Raw genomic sequence first — 19,058 nt, 5'->3', positions numbered from 1 at the left:
TGAGCCACAGCCGGGGACTCCCAGTGGCCTCCCAGTCAAGAATGAAGAGGGTCCCCCGTAACGAGGACCTGACCCAGCTTCTCCTTCCAGGGCTCCTCCTGGGAAAGATGGGGGAGCGTGGGGCCCCCCTGGTTAACGTGTGCCAGTGCCTGAACGAGGCCGTGATGAAGATTGTGGCCATGGCGACGTGGTGAGTTGGAGCCCCCCGGCCATCAGACTGGCAGCCAGCTCAGGACCCCACTCTGCCAGCCTTTTCAGTCCCCCTCCCAGGCTCCCCAGTCACGTTAGGGGTGTCAGCCCCAGACCTGAAAGTGGGGAGAAGGTCTGGGGCAGCCCCTTTCATTGGGGGGCTGCAAGGTCAGCCTGTGGAAGCTGGGCACAATGCCAGTCCTTGTTAGAGCTGGTGCCCACGTGTACTGTTTGCACACCTGCCAGGAAGGAGTGTGCCAGCCAGCCAGCCAGGCTGGTGATTTGTGGAAACTTTTGGGAAATGGCAGGTAGATCGAGAGAGGAAACATGACCGGATGAGCTAATTCTACATTATTGTAAGGCTACATTAAGTGACATGTGCAGCTCCATCACTTCCAAACCGCCCGTCTCTTTCACCACCTGTTATGCAGCGCTGGGCTGCCCGACCTCCTTCCTATCCGGCCCTTCCTTACGCTGCCCCAGCTCTACTCTGGGTCAGTGGCCATCTGGGCCCAGGCCCCCAAGCAAGCCCACCAACGACTGTGGCGACTGCAAGCAAAAACATTGAGGTCGCTTGTTTCGCCCCAGGGAGCCCTTGTTCCCACCCTCTCCGGCAAAAGGGGCTTCTCTTCCCATGCCCGGCTGTGCAACCTTCAGGGCAGCAAGAGAGGAGAAGGAGGGAGGAGGAGAGGAGGAAAGGAAGAAGGAGGAGAAGGTCCTTAGGGCTATTTGTCAGGATTGCTGGTGGGGCCAAGGAGCCCACAGAACTCTGGACAGTCAGAAGAAATGTACCGGGGGAGGGGGCGGAGGGGCTGGGGGCAAATCTTTTGCTGACCCTCCTAACATTATGTGGGGCATCAGCCCTTGTCCTGGGGATCCCAGGTTGGCCCCTGAGGAGGCCTCAGGTGTCCTGGTGGCCGTCAGGTGTCCTGGACCTCAGAGGGCAGGTGGCCTTGATCAGCCCACCCTTCCCCTCCACCCGGACACCTGCCTGCTAGGGATCCAGTCCTTCCCCACTCCCATCATGCCCTGGGGACCCGGCCCCTGCTCCCACCCACCCTTGCCCAGCCTGCCTCCCGGCAGGCTCCCTGGGCCAATTCTGCTGCCTCCTGTGTGCAGGTACTTCCCTTTCGGGATCGTCTTCTTGATCGCCGGGAAAATCTTGGAGATGGAAAACCCAGCGCTGACGGGGAAGAAGCTGGGCCTCTACGCCATGACGGTGGTGATTGGGTTGGCCATCCACGCCCTCTGCTTCCTGCCCCTCCTCTTCTTCATCCTGACCCGGAAAAACCCCTTCCCCTTCATCCGGGGAATTCTCCAAGCCTTGCTGATCGCCCTGGCCACCTCGTCCAGGTATGAACCCCTGCAGGGGCAGCCAGCCAGGGGGACAACGGGCTGCGGGGGTCCCTCTTTTGCCTTCTGCTTCCCACGGGGCGTAGCGGGCATGATGCTGTCCGCTTGAAGGACCCACCGGCCTAGGAAGCCTCTGAGGTCTCCAAGGGCAGCCAACGGAGAGATCTAGCAGGACTATTCATTCGTCCCCATCCCCAAGGTGCTTTTTCAAGAAGCAACTGGACTTTCTGGTTTTTCTTTGAAGATGTTTGGAAGGATTTATACTTCTCGCAGACAGCTGGTCATTTGAAATCCTTTTTAGAGAACTGTTGAGGCCACTTGGAGGATTTTATCTGTGTCCTCAGGGTCACCAGAGTGGTGCAAATGGTTCCTGTAGCCTGCAGTTTTTCTCAGATTTCCAGAATAGTTGCAGACTACAAGAACCATTTGCACCACTCAGGTGACCCTGAGGACACAGACAAACCTCCAAGCGGCCTCAACAACCCTCTAAAAGGATGCAAATGACCAGCTGTCTGCAAGGAGTATAAACCCTTCCATTCCCCACTATTCAGTCGGAGCTGAAGAAGCTTCTTGGACGAGAAGCAAAACGTCTTCAAAGAAAAAATAAAAGGAAGTCCAGTTGCCTCTTGAAAAAGCACCTTTGGGACAACTTGGATGATTGAGAATCTCCATAGAGATTTGTCCCTATGTCAGTCATTAAATGAAGCTCCCCTGTTCAGAGGCAGTTTACCTGTCAAAGCCAGAGCTTGAGGACAAATGTGAAGGGAGCAACGTTTCTGGGAATATCTCAGTAACATTTCAAGGAGAGGCGAAGCAGGTTGGGTCTCCTTGGACTCCTCCAGTGGAGCTCCCTGTACAGCCGTAACAGAATAACAGAGTTGGAAGGGACCTTGGAGGTCTTCCAGTCCAACCTCCTGCTTGAACAAGAGACTGTATCCCATTCCAGGCAGGTGGCCGTCCAGTCTCCTCTTAGAAACCTCCAGTGATGAAGCACCCACAACTTCTGGTGGCAAGCTGTTCTACTGGTTAATTTTTCGGTCAGGAAATTTCTCCTTAGTTCCAGGTTGCTCTCTCCTTTTTTTTTTTTTTGCCAATTTTTTTTTTTTTGTAAAACATAAAATAATCATTTTGAACAGAATATCAGTCAGGTTCATCCTTAAACAAATTTCAAATTTCACCCCCCCCATTACATTAAATCCAATATATTTCTTTTTCCCTTATAAAATTATTTTTATTTGCACATATCTTTCCCAAAACTCTATTCCATCCCCACTTTCTGAAATCAATATTTAAATCAAGTCTAGTCCCCAAATTTCAAACCCCTTCTACTCCTTTATTCCAAATATAACAGTAATTTAATTTATATTTTATTTATTTATTTGTCATAACAGCATACGTAAGCATAAGCATAAAGTATCTATACAACATATAAGTATATATATATGAGTATAAGCATGTAATAACTATATAAATTGTATATAATGAAAGGAAACAGTAGGACAGGAAGGGTATCTCATAAAAATATCTCAAAAAAATATTGTTATTACTGTCCAGAAAAAAAAAATAACAAGAAAAGAAAAAAAAACAAATGTAGAATATCTCTTACTTATCAATTCAGTTTCAACTTCATATTTAACTTAATGCTCTGATTCCCCAAAACCTCTCAACTTATTCTATAATACTTTTAAATCAAGGATTAAGCATCTAAAAGTTTTATAATCCTTTCCTCCATTCCCCAAAACAACATTAATAATTATTCTATAATTAACACATTATATTCTTACTTAAATGATGCGATTCTCTGCTTAATTCTTTAATATATTTAAATCTGAGGTCAGCCATCCAAAATCCTTTCTTAAAGCTTTCGTGCCATCTTGGGAATAGTTCTGAAATCACAAAAACCATTCCATTCTTGTCTTTCTTTCTCTGCCTCTAGATATCTTCTTGGTATCCTCTTAGTATAGTTACAATTCACAAATAACAAAGTGGCCAGTTTATTTCTATCCTGCTTAAATAACAATTAAATTTCTGCTTAATTCCTGAGGTCAGCCGTTCACAGTCCTTCCTTGAATCAATCTTCTTGGGAATAGTTCTGAAATCACAAAAACCATTCCATTCTTATCTGTCTTTCTATGCCTCCTCTTGATACAATTGCAATTCACAAGTAACAAAGTGGCCATTTTATTTCTATCTTGTTTAAAAACAGTTAAGCTTCTTCTTGTGTCATTTCTTCCTCTGCCTTTAGGTGTAACACATTCTCCATTTTAATGCTAGACCACACCTTTCCTTTGTCTCTATGTATTTCCTTTTTTCCAACTCTCATCCCAATTTAATAGTTTCTTTATATTTCATTTAATTCCAAATTACAGCGGGTGGAGGATTCAAAGTGTTCCAATAAAGTCAATGTGGTATTTCTTTAACTCCTTTCTCTTTTCTCCTTTCTTGCATATTCTGAACAATCAATCAAAACTTCCAGTTTAATTGGGACACAATTTCTTTTTCATTTCTACAGTAGCCATTTTATTTCTGTAGTACTAAGCCACGCCTTTCCTTTGTCTTTTTCCAAGTCTTGTCCCATATTCCTTCACAGTCCAAAACCACACAAGAAAGAGGAATCCAGGGTATTCCATTAAGTCTGTATAATATCTCTTTTAACTCCTTTCTCCTTTTTTCTGAATATTGCACGAATCAAGAAGAGGGCCGTGAAAATATTTACAGACCCCTCGCATCCTGGACATAAACTGTTTCAACTCCTACCCTCAAAACGACACTATAGAGCACATCACACCAGAACAACTAGACACAAGAACAGTTTTTTTCCAAATGCCATCACTCTGCTAAACAAATAATTCCCTCAACACTGTCAAACTATTTACTAAATTTGCACTACTATTAATCTTCTCATCGTTCCCATCACCCATCTCCTCCTACTTATGACTGTATGACTGTAACTTTGTTGCTGGTAATCCTTATGATTTATATTGATATATTGACCATCATTTGTGTTGTAAATTATTATTATTATTATTTATGATATTTGTATACCGCCCATCTCCCGAAGGACTCAGGGTGGTTCACAGTCAAAAAAAACAACAGAAAACATATAATACATAAAAAACAGCTAAAAGAATAGATAGTTAAATTCAATTGATGCTCTAACTTTTAAATACAAATTTAAAACCTCATTTAAACCCCTTTTTTAAAAATCCCAATTTAAAACTACATTCAAGCTAGTCCTGCTCTTCGAAACAGCAATGTCTTCAGCTCGCGGCGGAAGGACTTGAGATCGGGGAGTTGACGAAGCCCCAGAGGGAGCTCGTTCCAGAGGGTAGGGGCCCCCACAGAGAAGGCCCTCTCCCTAGAGGTCGCCAGCCGACATTGTTTAACTGACGGTATCCGGAGGAGGCCCTCTCTGTGAGAGTGGCAGTAGGCGGTCCCGTAAATATCCCGGCCCTAGGCCATGGAGCGTTTTAAAGGTGATGACAAGTACCTTGAAGTGAACCCGCGCTCCGATGCGCTCCGATCACGCGCTCCGACCCCTTGGACTTCTCCCGTTCCCCGGATGGTCAGGATCCTCAGAGCCCGGGCCTTCGGTTGATGTTGTGCAATGCTCGGTCCGTGGTGAACAAAGCCCCCCTTGTTTGTGATCTTATTCAGGGGGGTTCCGCGGACCTTATAGGCATTACGGAGACCTGGTTGGGCACGGAAGGGGGTGTGCCCCTCGTGGAGATGTGCCCGCCGGGTTTCCGTGCATTCCATCAACCGAGGGCCCAGGGTAGGGGTGGTGGGGTGGCGGTTGTGATTAGAGAGAGTCTAGAGCCGAGGGAGACCACTGTGCCTCAGATTGCCGGGTGCGAATCCCTCTTTGTGAGATGGGGTCATAGGTGTCAGATGGGTCTGCTGATCGCGTACCTGGCTCCTTGCTACGTGACAGCTGCCCTGCCCGAGCTCCTGGAGGTGCTGGCCGGGGTGGCAGTTGAGACCCCCAGACTTTTAGTCATGGGGGACTTTAACTTGCCATCTTCCGGCCCGTCATCGACAGCGGCTCGGGAGTTCACGGCTTCCATGACGGCCTTGGACCTGACCCAGGTAATTGATGGCCCTACTCACATTGGGGGTGGCACTCTGGACCTGATTTTTCTCTCTGGTCAGTGGTTGAGAGATCTGGACTTAAAGGAAATAGTCACTGAACCTTTGTCATGGTCAGATCACTCTCTTCTTCGCCTGGACTTTCTGACCGCCATTCACCACCGCAGGGAGACGGAGCCGATCGTTGGTTCCGTCCCAGGCGCCTGATGGACCGGATGGGTTCGGACGGAGCTTGGGCCATTTCCTGAGGTCTGGCTCACGGCTCGGCCGAGGAACTTGTTGCGGCCTGGGAGCGGGCGCGGCGGGGCCTTAGACCGTGTCGTGCCTTTGCGGCCTCTGACCCGGCGCAGGGCCCAACCGGCTCCTTGGTTCTCCGAGGCTGAGGGGATGAAGCGCCGGAGAAGGCGCCTAGAGAGTTCCTGGAGGTCTGGCCGTTCGGAAGCTGATCGGACACTAGTGAAGTCCTATACTAGGACTTACCTAGTGGCATTGAGGAAGCGGCGTAGCTCGCCTCCTCCCTCATTGCATCGGCAGATAACCGCCCAGCCGCCCTGTTTGGTGACTCGCTCCCTCCTTCATCAGGGGCGGGATGACCCGTTGCAGGGACGGGCTGAGGAGTTTAACGGTTATCTATACGATAAAATCGTTCAACGGGATGGTCTGGACCAAGATTGCGGTGATGCGGGTGAGACGCCGAGGGTGGTCTTGGCGACATTATTTGGGATGAGTTTGACCCTGTGGCTCCGAGGACATGGACAGGTTGCTGGGTAGGTTGAATGCCACCACGTGTTTACTGGACCCGTGCCCTCCTGGCTGGTGCTGGCCACTCGGGAGGTGACACGAGGCTGGCTCAGGCGATTACGATCGCTTCTTTGGTGGAGGTGTCTTCCGGCCGCCTTGAAAGAGGCGGTGGTGAGGCCCTCCAAGAAGCCTTCCCTGGACCCGGCTGTTTTAGGTAATTATCGTCCGGTCTCAACCTTCGCCATGCGAAGGTTGTAGAAATATGGTGGCATATCAGCTTCCCTTGCACCTGGATGAAACTGTCTATCTAGACCCGTTCCAGTCCGGTTTCCGACCCGGTTACAGCACGGAGGCGGCTTTGGTCGCGTTGGTAGATGATCTCTGGAGAGCCAGGGATAGGGGTTGTTCCTCTGCCCTGGTCCTATTAGACCTCTCAGCGGCTTTCGATACCATCGACCATGGTATCCTGCTGCGCGGTTGGGGATTGGGAGTGGGAGGCACCGTTTATCGGTGGTTCTCCTCCTATCTCTCCGACCGGTCGCAGTCGATGTTGACAGGGGGCAGAGGTCGTCCCGGGCGCCTCACTTGTGGGGTGCCGCAGGGTCGATTCTCTCGCCTTCTGTTTAACATCTACATGAAACCGCTGGGTGAGATCATCAGTGGTTTCGTGTGAAGTATCAGCTGTATGCGGATGATACTCAGCTGTACTTTTCTACACCGAACCACCCCAGCGAAGCTATCGAAGTGCTGTCCCGGTGTCTGGAGGCCGACGGGTCTGGATGGGGAGAAACAGGCTCAAGCTCAATCCCGCCAAGACAGAGTGGCTGTGGATGCGGCATCCCGGTACAGTCAGCTAAATCCAGCGGCTGAACATCGGTGGCGAGTCATTGGCCCCGATGGAGAGGGTCCGCAACTTAGGCGTCCTCCTGGATGAGCGGCTGTCTCTAGAAGAGCATTTGACGGCCGTCTCCAGGAGAGCGTTCTACCAGGTTCGCCTGATGCGCCAGTTGCGCCCCTTTCTGGACCGGGATGCCCTATCCACGGTTACTCACGCACTCGTGACGTCTCGCCTGGATTACTGCAATGCTCTCTACATGGGGCTCCCCTTGAGGGGCATCCGGGGGCTACAGTTAGTCCAGAATGCAGCTGCGCGGGTGATAGGTGGGGCCCCTCGTGGCTCCCATATGACACCTATCCTGCGCAGACTGCACTGGCTTCCTGTGGCCTTCCGGGTGCGCTTCAAGGTTTTGGTGACCACCTTTAAAGCGCTCCATGGCATTGGGCCGGGTTATTTACGGGACCGCCTACTGCGACCGAATACCTCCCACCGTCCCGTGCGCTCTCACAGAGAGGGTCTCCTCAGGGTGCCGTCAGCGAGGCAATGTCGTCTGGCGACGCCCAGGGGAAGGGCCTTCTCTGTGGGAGCATCGACGCCTGGAATGAACTCCCCTGGCCTACGCCAAGTGCCTGATCTTCGGACCTTCCGCGGGCTTAAAACATACTTATTTATTCAAGCGGACTGGCATAATAGTTTGATTTTAAATTTTGGGTTTTAAATTGGGTTTTATTAATATTCTTAAATATTTTAAATTTTGGGTTTTAAATTGGGTTTTATTTCTATTTTTAATTGGACGGGCTTTAGAATAAGTTTTTAAATGTTTTATATTGTATTTATATTCTATTTATCTGTTTTTAGTGCCTGTAAACCGCCCTGAGTCCTTCGGGAGAAGGGCGGTATAAAAATTCAATAAATAATAATAAATAATAATAATAATCCTGGACATAAACTATTTCAACTCCTACCCTCAAAACGACGCTACAGAGCACTGCACACCAGAACAACTAGACACAAGAACAGTTTTTTCCCAAACGCCATCACTCTGCTAAACAAATAATTCCCTCAACACTGTCAGACTAGTTACTGAATCTGCACTACTATTAATCTTCTCATCGTTCCCATCACCAATCTCTTTCCACTTATGACTGTATGACTGTAACTTTGTTGCTGGCAATCCTTATGATTTATATTGATATATTGACCATCATTTGTGTTGTAAGTGTTGTACCTTGATGAAGGTATCTTTTCTTTTATGTACACTGAGAGCATATGCACCAAGACAAATTCCTTGTGTATCCAATCACACTTGGCCAATAAAAAATTCTATTCTATTCTATTCTATTCTATTCTATTCTATTCTATTCTATTCTATTCTATTCTATTCTATTCTATTCTATTCTATATATCTTAAATAATCAATCAAAATTTTTCACTATTTTTAATTTGGGCTCTAAGCTTCAATTCTAAGCCCTCATTGTCAAAGTCCAAATATCTTTCCTTCCATTTCACTTTCACTTAGCAATTAACCGCTGTTGCAATATTTGGGAAAAGTTTTAATTCAAAAAAAGTGTGTTTTTTATTTTTAGTTAGGGCTCTAAGCTTCAAATTCCAAGCCCTCGTTGTCAAAGTCCAGATATCTTTTACTTTCACTTAGCAATTAGCCGCTGTTACAGTGTTTCTCTTAAACGTGTGTTCATTTCCTCAAGAATGCCTCAGACTCCCGACATTCTACAGTCATTCTATTTTACTTAATTAGGGCTCTAGACTTCAGATCCAAACCCTTTCTTACAGAATTTAGGTATCTTTCAAATTATTTCTTTCCAGTTTCACTTATGCATTCAATTTAGGCGCTATTTCCATGTTTCTTCTATGCTTGTGGCTATTTTTATACAACGCTTCTTCATGGGCTGATTTCACTCATCCAACTTCAGGACTCTGATTCTTGTTGTGCTTTATCCTCCTGCCCAAACTTATGGCCGTCTCGACTTTGTAACAGCGATGGCGGCTGCAGTTCCTCCCCGCTGGGTCGGGGGGAAAAGGCCGGAGCTGCCGGGAGTTTGCAGTCTCCCCATTCGCTCCAGCGGCTCCCCCATTCTTCGCTGTCTCTTTGGGACAGCTATGGTCCAGAACAGACCCCCATATCGGGGGGATTTCGGTCCGTTCCCCGGAGCTATCAGGGAGTGCAACTGTCCCGTTCGCAACGTTGGCCACACCTCTAGGTTGCTTCTCTCCGTGATTAGTTTCCACCCATTGCTTCTTGTCCTGCCTTCAGGTGTTGTGACCCAGGCCCAAATAATAAACTTAGTCCATGGAAAAACAAATTCGAATAGCTGGGAATTACTTCATTCCCAGCGTCATTCAACTCAAAGTAAAACAAATGCCTCCCAACACAAATTCCTCAGTTATCTCGCAAACCTTGGTCCAATTAGGCAAACTGCCAAAGGCCCTTCCTGGCAAACGTCCAGAAGCCACAAAAACGAAAACGTACACGAAGCAGAAGACAGAGCAGAAGATGCAGCTACAACGTTGTTTTCCAGCAGAGCCCAAACTCCGTTGCTGGTCTGTTTTAAGCCTTACGGGAGGGGCCAATCATCTCTTAACCCTACTCCCGAGTTGTCCTCTCTGCTTGAGCTGCTCTTGCCTTCTGGCAGCTCTTCTCATCCGTGCATAAGGAACAGGCTCCTCCTCTGCCTCACTACTATCAGTCTCTGGAGGCTCTGGAGTCTGCACCTCACTTCCTGATGGCCCTGGCCTCACCTCAGCCTCATCGCTGTCCGACTCCATTGCCAGCTCCATAGGCTGCTGACGGACCACAACATCAGGTGCTTTGGAGAATATGTCTACCCTGTCTTCTTTGAGGCAGACCCTCAGATACTGGAATGCTCCTATCGTGTCACCTCTAGCTCTTCTTTTCATTAAACCCAACATTGGTCCTTTCAACCCCTTGAAGCTCTGGCGGAGGAATTTCAAGTGGGGGAAGGACGGGAATCTTTTGTCTTTCCACTTCGTGCCCAGGGACTTCCCCATAGTTGGTTCCCACGTCTTCAAGGCATCTGAACATTGTAGGATCACCAGGGTTTGTGTTTTGAGGATGGAAGGTGGATACTCAGAGACCTTTTCCGAGCCCTCTTCTGTCCACACAGTTGTGTTGATGACACTGCCTGTTCTCCCTAGTTGTTTCTGTTGTGTGCCCCCCCGCCGTCTCTCTTGGTTCTGGGGGGAACAGGGCTTCCGCTAACCAGTGGCCCCCTCTCTCTCCCAGCTCAGCCACGCTGCCCATCACCCTGCGGTGTCTTCTGGAGAACAACCGGATCGACAAGCGCATCATCCGTTTCATCCTCCCGGTTGGAGCGACCATCAACATGGACGGAACTGCGCTCTACGAGGCGGTGGCCGCCATCTTCATTGCCCAGGTGAATGAGTACGACCTCGACCTGGGACAGCTCATCACCATCAGGTAAGGATCATCTCCTCCTCTGCCCAGCGACAAGCTCAGCTCTTCGACTATTTCAGACGCCGCTGCCATGATTAGAATAAGTCTAAGAGTTGGAAGGGACCTTGTAGGTCATCTAGTCCAACCCCCATTCACCCAAACAGGAGACCCCATACCATTCCTGACAAATACCAGTCCAGTCTCTTCTTGAAAGCTTCCAGTGATGAAGCTCCCACAACTTCTGAAGGCAACTTCTGTTCCATGGATTGATTGTTCTCACTATCAGAAAATTCCTCATTTCCAGGTTGAATCTCTCCTTTTTTGGTTTCCATCCATTATTCCTTGTCCGGCCTCCAGGTGCCTTGGAAAATAGCTTGGTCCCCTCCTCTCTTTGGCAGCCCCTCAAATATTGGAAGACTGCTATCATGTCTCCCCTGGTCCTTCTCTTCACTAGACTAGCCAGGCACAGTTCCTGCATCCCGTTCATCACATGTTTAATCTCCGTGATTAGTCATGGCTGTGTCCAAACCAGGATCCTCCAGCTTCGCTTAAGGGGCCGGGGGGAAGAAGATGGGGGACCAGGTCCCCACTACATGCCAGAAGTTGTGGGCTAAAACAGAGATGGGAGCCTGTCAGGAACAAGCAACCGGAACAGCTCCAAAAATGGAAAGTTACTTTATTGTTGATCGCCTCTATTACAAGAATCTCTCCAGATTGCAATCCCTAGCCAATACAGACCTAAGAATTTGCGCTCAAATGTTTCTTCCTCTGAACGGATTCTAGAGTCTATTGTAGTGTCCTTTTACTCCTACTATTTGGGCCTCCTCCTCTTCAGCTGGTTGTTCCACCACGTCCTCAAACGGTTGTCTTGCTGGGTAGTTCCACTAATCCATCACATTAAATCTAATTAACAGAATAACAGAGTTGGAAGGGACCTCAGAGGTCTTCCACTCCAACCCCCTGTTCAAGCAAGAGGCCCTCTAGACCAGGGGCCTGCAAATTTGGCTCCTTTAAGATTTGTGGACTTCAACTCCCAGAGTTCCTCAGCCAGCAACTCTGGGAGTTGAATTTCACAAGTCTTAAAAGAGCCAAGTTTGCAGACCCCTGCTCTAGACCGTTTTGGACAAGTGGCTATCCAGTCTCTTCTTGAAAACCTCCAGTGATGGAGCACCTACAACTTCTGGAAGCAACTTCTGTTCCACTGGTTGATTGTCCTCAGTGTCAGCAAACTTCTCCTTCTCAGTTCTCGGTCGGTTGGCCTGTGGTTCATTTGAGCCCTTCAAAGCATCAAAGTCTCTGCAAAGGATTGGAACCGTGACTGTGCAATTGGAGCCCCAATATGGTTGTGTGTGCAAAGGTATCTATGAGCAAAGCCACCACCTTGTACCACATCTGCAGACGCCCCTGAGGGCCTGTGTGTTTTGTTCCTGAAGCTTAAGTTAATATAATGTAATTCAATGTAAATCGAGGCCTTTACGGAGCCTGTTGAGGGGGGAAGACGCTGGCAGGATTAACTGGAAGTCACCCCAGTGCTAAACAGAATATAGTATGTTGATCTTGGGGGTAATTTTATGTATGGTGCGGTGGCAGGAGGCTTTGAGTTCAATCCTAGGTAGAGGCAGATATTTCTCTCTCTGGGCACAATGAGAATATATCTGCCTTGGCGACAGGAAGGGCATCCGGCCAGTAAACACTCCGCTCCATTCAGTTGCCCAGACTCCACCCCACAAAGGATTATGGGGTCATTAAAAGAAGAAGATGATGATATTTGGGGTAATTTTCCATGTGCGGTGGTCAGCTGTGGCTTGGTCCACTGCCTACGGCCGAGCATTATTTAGCAAGGTCCCGCTGGCACAGCCGCAGTCCACCTCTGCTTCTCTCTGTCCCCACAGCATCACAGCCACGGCCGCCAGCATCGGGGCCGCCGGGATTCCCCAGTCGGGCCTGGTCACCATGGTCATCGTGCTCACCTCCGTCGGACTCCCCACCGAAGACATCACGCTGATCATCGCCATCGACTGGGCCCTGTGAGTCTCCCTCCTTCCGGCCGGCCGGCCGGCCAGCTTCTCCGCATCTCTGGAAGGCTCCGGGGGGTTGCGGCAGGCGGGGAAGGACGAAGGAGATGCACAGTTCAGGGTTGGGGGTCTTCGGTGCTCTCTCAGCTGGAGGTTTGCTCAGCTGGAGGTGCGCTCTCAGCTGGATGTTTCATGACCCGACTAGGTAATACCATCAGTATAAGCAGGCAGCAAACCCACACTAAGGATGGTCAAAGGATGTTGGGCAATGAAACATCTGCAAGTAAACAAGCATGAACTCTACAGGATGAAGAGAGCTAAGCTCCGTTCTCCCCTAGAGTGAGAAGTGGGTGGGAATCTATCTATCTTTCCTTCTTTCTCTCTCTCTCTCTCTCTCTCTCTCTCTCTCTTTCTTCCTTTCTTCTTTTTTCTTTTTCTTTCTTTCTTTACGTCTCTCTTTCTTTTTTTCCTTTCTTCCTTCCTTCCTTCCTTTCTATCTTCCTTCCTCTTTTACTTCCTTCCTTTCTTCCTTCCTCTTTTTCTTTCTTTCTCTATTTTTTCTCTTTTCCTCCTTCCTTCCTTCCTCTTTCTTTCTTTTCTGTCTTTCTTCCCCCCCATTATGGATTTATTTATTTACATACTTCCCTAATGGGGTCTGGGGGGGGTGTCTTTGGGCCCGCTTTCCCTTCCTCTGCCTGAAAAGCCCAGCAAACAATGCTGCAGAGCTGCATGCTTTGATTCTGTGTTTGTGCGTGCGTGTATGTGTTTCACTTACCAACATAAATATTGGGCTCCAATGTGGTCATAACTACCTATGTAAGTGTGGGTTTTTGCATGGTTTTGCAGGAGGGGCAAAGGGGCCGTTTTCTGTCTGAGGAAAAGATTGGTCCAAAAAACCAAGATGGCAGCCATGAGAGTGTGAATGAAGCTCTGGCTGGTTTTATCTGGCTCATCTTGATTTTTTATTTTTGTTTTACAATCCCTCACAATCACCCTGATGTGAGTTCTGCTGATGTTCAGCTTGGCAGGAACCAGCATTGGTGACTCTTGGAGAACACCCCAACTCAGGGGTCTCCAACCTTGGTCCCTTTAAGACTTGTGGACTTCAACTCCCAGAGTCCCTCAGCCAGCAAAGCTGCCAGAGGAACTCTGGGAGTTGAAGTCCACAAGTCTTAAAGGGACCAAGGTTGGAGACCCCTGCCCCAAATGGATGTCTAGGGAGATTCTCAGTCTGTCAGGGTTCCAAGTGACACCCCCAACGAAATCAAACTCCGAGGCTTGAAGTTCCTCAAAGCTAATTTTTATTAGAGGTGTCATATTGGCATGTCTGGGAAAACCTGAATCTGGGAGCTTCCGGGTTTTCCTCACTCAAAAGAAAGTTCAAGACCTTGCCCACGTCTTCCACATGTCCACCACACGAACCAATCAGGTCCCCTCCAGAACAGAAGAGACCTCCTCATTCTTCTCAACACAACTACAGGGCACACTGGCCTTGACTTTCTATAAAGAATTTTATTTTGACTACATATCTTCTTCCCTCTATACAATGCCCCCATCCAATTTCCCATGGTAGAATTTGTGGCAGGCCTGAAGCCTGAAGGCACAAAGGTAGAAAGATGGCTTCCAGGTCTGACACAGTCATCCAGGTCATGGCTGTCCTAAAGGTGCTTTTTTCAAGAGGTTTTTCTTTGAAGATGTTTCGCTTCTAACAGATCTAACAGATTAACAGAGTTGGAAGGGACCTTGTAGGTCATCTAGTCCAACCCCCCGCTCAAGCAGGAGACCCTACAGCATTTCTGACAAATGGCAGTCCAATCTTTTCTTGAACGTCTCAAGTGGTGAAACTCCCCAGTTCTTCCCATTAGAGAAGCTCCTTCAGCTCTGGAAGGATTTATACTCCTTGCAGACAGCTGGTCATTTACATCTTTTTGGACAGTCCTTGAGGCCACTTGGAGGTTTATCTGTGTCTTCAAGGTCACCTTGGAACTGCTGAATGAACCATGTTTTAGACTGGAGATAGATGATGTCGTCAGCAGTTCCAAAAAGGCTCCACCCCCATTTGCACCACTCAGGTGACCCTGAGGACAAAGGTAAATCTCCAGGTAACCTCAGTAACTCCCTAAAAGGATGCAAATGATCAGCGGTCTGCAAGGAATATAAATCCTTCCATTCCCCACCATCCAGTCAGAGCTGAAGAAGCTTCTTGGATGAGAAGTGAAACGTCTTCAAAGAAAAAAAAACCCAGAAAGTCCAGTTGCCTCTTGGAAAACAAAGCACCTTTGGGACCCCAAGTAGACGTGGAAACTCCATTGGTTCCTTCAAGGAGTCCTTCTGAAGGAGACACTTTGGATCCATTCTCTGCCTCCTGGGATCTCCTGTGAGGGAGGGATCCCCAATTGATTCCTCTGTGCTTCCTTCCCCAGGGACCGGTTACGCACCATGACCAATGTCCTGGGTGACGCACTGGCCGCCGGGATCATAGCTCACGTCTTCCGGAAGGACTTCGCCGCAAAGGTAACCCCAGAAAGGGTTGGAGCAGAAGCTCCCTGAGCATAGGGAGGGAGGCTGCTGGCTTTATTCATTTTCTCCTTTCTCTTCCCACCCCCCACCCCCCCGCCCACAAAGGACCCTGTGAACCTGGTCTGGGCAGAGACCGCCCCTCCCAACCCTCAGGAGCCCAGGGTGCAAGGGACAGAGGAAGCCCTTCCTGGACAGAACGGTCACTGCATCTGTGAGGTGTGAAGGCCACGTTTCTCATCACCCGCGACATCCAGGAAGCCGGTGCTGTGGTTGGCTCCCTTTGACTCTACAGGACCCACACACACCCACAGGGCCCCGCAAAGGAAGAGCCAGGAGCCGCCACCCCCTCTGACTCTGCTCAGCCCCACCCTCTCCCGAAATCCCTTTAGGGGAAGCCAAGATCAGGGCCCACCGGAAGAGATGCCGGGAGGTTGCCGGGACTTTCTGAAAACTGAATATCGCATCTGGGGGCCGTTTGGACTGTTGGCTCCTTTTTCATTTTACTCTTTTGATAACGAAAGCAGAAACTTTTCATCAGCTTTCTTAGTCCTTGTCCCTGAGACGCCTTCTAAAAACTAAGAAGTGTCTTTTCTAAGCAGAGGGAGGAGATCACACCAAAGGGCTGCAACCCTTCTGGGGCTCCAGGCACCCGAGGCGGAGGGCTTGCCGAGTGCTTCTCACAAGAATCCTCTCTGTCTAGCTCCTCCTTGACGGCACAAGCCTGCTCACACAAACACACACACACACACACACACACACACACACACACACACACACACACAGAGAGAGTTGGCAGCAGAGGCTGAGAGTTATGAGTCCCTGGGGAACAGTCAGTCAGTGGGACAATTTTCCTTCAGAAGTGGTGGCTGCTCCTTCACTGGAGAAGAGATTGGACAGCCACTTTTCTGGAATGGTAGAGGGTCTCCTGCTCAAGCAGGGGGTTGGACTAGAAGGCCTCCAAGGCCCCATCCTCTAGTCTGAGTCCCCGTGGAAAGGGGCAGAAAGAAGAGACGACCGGGGGGCAGGAGGGGCTCGGCAGGCAACACGGTCCTGGCTGAGCTCACACTCAGGAGAGGCTGCAGGGAAGAATTTCTGGGGAGCCTCCGACACGCAGCAGAGCAGGATTGTGGGGTCCTAATGTGGCATCTCCTCTCTGCCACCGAAGCCGGAATGTTTTAAACTGTTCCAGGGGTTTTATGCATCAATCCACATCTGTGGCTGATAAAAACAAAAAAGATTGTAGCTGGGCACAGCCAGCACGGGTGGCTTCCAGAAGAGACGCCTCTCTCTGCAGTTCTCACCTTTGCAGGTGAAGCTCAGCCCAGGATCTATTCTGGCCCCAAGCAGGAACTTCAGGAGGGCATGAAGAGACCTTCCTTCCTGTAACTCCGTGAAGGGATTGCTCAATTCTGAAGCGTCTTTGCTCCATCAGGGGGAATCCAAGGGTCCCAAAATCTCAAACGGAACCACCTCCACTCTCATTTCTGATATTTCGAGTGAGTGGCTGGAGACTTTTCCTCTGGGAAATGATGCTGACGGAGTTCATCGTTTGGCCCGACCACTTTAGCGTGTCTGTGAAAATAGAGCCACGATTTTGATGGAGAAGACTTGGAACATCAGCCTTAGCCAAAGCGGAGGGATGTGGGACATGCTGGGTGATTGAGAAAGCCAAGGAATTCCAAAAAGAAGTCACAATCGGCTTCAACAATTATAGGAAGGGCTTTGTCTTGATCACGTCAAGCGGTGGAATAACGTCAGGAGAATCCCAGAAGGTCTCGTTGTCTTGTCCTGGGGAGAAGCCGAGGTGGAGGTCAAGAAGCCTCAGGATGGCCAGAACATGGAGAAGCAGACGGGCTCCAGGCTGGCAAATTAGGTGGGAGGGGCAGGTCTAAATCCACTCCCTTTATTTAGTCCACCTCTGTGTAGAATAGATAGTAAGGAAGCTGGATTGTAAGAAGATGAGCAGGGCCTTAAAAGTGGAGGAAGGAACATCAGCAACCTCAGTAGCTTGTGATGACACTATCTTGATGGCCAAAAATGCACAGGAACTGCAAGCTCTAGTAATAAAAGTTCAAGAAGCACAGTGAAAAAAGGGAGAGATATTAAATATAAAGAAAACAAATAACGATAGAATGACCAGCCTCAGAATTCAGAATGAAATTACAACAAACAATGTAGACCCAAAAGTGCTTTCTTTTTTTCCAAGAGGCACCTGGACTTTCTGGGTTTTCTTTGAAGATGTTTTGCTTCTCATCCAAGAAGCTTCTTCGGTGTTGACTGGGTGGTGGGGAAGGGATGGATTGAGTTCCGTGCAGACAGCTGGTCATTTGCATCCTTTTTAGGGAGTCCTTGAGGCCGCTTGGAGGTTTGTCTGGGTCCTTGGGGTCCCCTGAGTGGTGCAAATGGGTGCGGAGCTTTCTTGGAACTGCTGAAAGGACCCTGTTGCGGAGCTGTGCTTTTTGCAGGATGTTTTCTGCCCCGTGTGTGTCCCTTCACTGTTCAACACAAGAGTGAGCCCGGGTGACCCTGAGGACACAGACAAACCTCCAAGTGGTCTCAACGACTGATGGTTTGTTTTTTTTTAATTGAAAAAGTTTTTAAAAAACAAAAACATTTCCCCCCCCTTTTCCCCCCCTCCCTCCCAGAAAACCCCCTTCCCCCCTCCCTTCCCCCCCCCCCCGGCTTCCCGGGTCAATCACAAGGTATTGTTATACATAAACCAAACATAGAGTAAAATTTTCCTTCAATCCAATTAACCTCATCCAAAGCTTTTCATCTCCCAACCCCCTCCCCATTACATAAAATAACTTCCTAATTATTCAAAGGCAATCTGATATTTCTTAATCTGATATCTGTTTTGTAGATAATCAATCCATTTTTATCATTCAATTAAATATCTTTCCTGCGTATTGTCTTTTAAAAAAGCTGAGATTTTAGCCATCTCAGCCAAATTAATGACTTTCAGTATCCATTCTTCTATTGTAGGTACCTCTTCTTTCTTCCAGTATTGTCCAATCAACAGTCTTGCTGCTGTTATTAAATTCAGAATCAGTTTAGTCTCAATCCCTGTACAATCCGTTATAATTCCCAAAAGGAAAAATTGTGGCAGGAACTTTATCTTCTTCTTCAGTACATTTTGAATAATCCACCAAATTCTTATCCAAAAGGCCTTAATTTTTTTGCAAATCCACCAAATATGAAAATATGTAGCGTCATCACAATCACACCTCCAACATTTCGCTTGGATATCAGGATACATACATGATAATTTTTAGGGATCTAAGTGCCATCTATAAAACATCTTATAAAAATTTTCCCTTAAATTCTGTGCTTGTGTAAACTTAACATTTCTAACCCAGATTTTCTCCCATGTTTCCAACATTATTGGTTCCTGAATATTCTGTGCCCATTTTATCATACAGAACGACTGATGTTTTTGAACTTTGGTGTTGGAGGAAGCTCTTGAGAATAGCCTGGATGGCCAAGAAAGCAAACAAATGGATTACAGGGCAAATTAACCCCCAGTATTCTCTTGTGGCAGAAATGATTGTTTTCAAATGATCACGTTCAGACAAAAGGCTGAGCTCCCTTGGGGAAAAAGTCTGTCGTGCTAGGAAAGATAGAAGGAAAGAGAAGAAGCGAAAGAAGAAGCCACTTGCCATGTTGCATCTCTCGCCAGCTATGCAACTTATGGAAATGTTGAACGTGCAGAATTTTCTAGACAGATTTAAGAACGCTCTAGCACTGAGTTAAGGCTTTTCAGACAGACGAGAGACAGATGTTTTCTCATTGGAAACAATTGGATGGAAAGAAAGGCATCTACAAAATGATTGCGGTACATTCCATGTTTATCTGGGATTGCCTCAAGATCTGGCTGAAT

At 48.3% G+C, this 19,058-nt stretch overlaps 1 protein-coding gene across 1 annotated transcript in view; it reads left to right on the top strand.

The window, feature by feature from the left end:
• Nucleotides 1-15,831, top strand: part of LOC131188417 (excitatory amino acid transporter 5-like) — a 29,503-nt gene extending 13,672 nt beyond the window's left edge. Inside the window, exons 6-11 of the mRNA XM_058163682.1 lie at nt 91-190; nt 1,309-1,542; nt 10,473-10,667; nt 12,536-12,670; nt 15,082-15,172; nt 15,284-15,831. Coding sequence (XP_058019665.1) covers nt 91-190; nt 1,309-1,542; nt 10,473-10,667; nt 12,536-12,670; nt 15,082-15,172; nt 15,284-15,400 — 872 coding nt within the window. The 3' untranslated portion in view covers nt 15,401-15,831. The remainder of the gene's footprint in view (nt 1-90; nt 191-1,308; nt 1,543-10,472; nt 10,668-12,535; nt 12,671-15,081; nt 15,173-15,283) is intronic.
• The last annotated feature ends 3,227 nt before the right edge of the window (nt 15,832-19,058 follow it).

Source organism: Ahaetulla prasina, chromosome 1, assembly GCF_028640845.1.
Source record: "Ahaetulla prasina isolate Xishuangbanna chromosome 1, ASM2864084v1, whole genome shotgun sequence".
Lineage (NCBI taxonomy): Eukaryota > Metazoa > Chordata > Lepidosauria > Squamata > Colubridae > Ahaetulla > Ahaetulla prasina.
The sequence above is the reverse complement of the archived record's forward strand: the minus strand, read 5'-3'. Positions and strand labels throughout refer to the sequence as shown.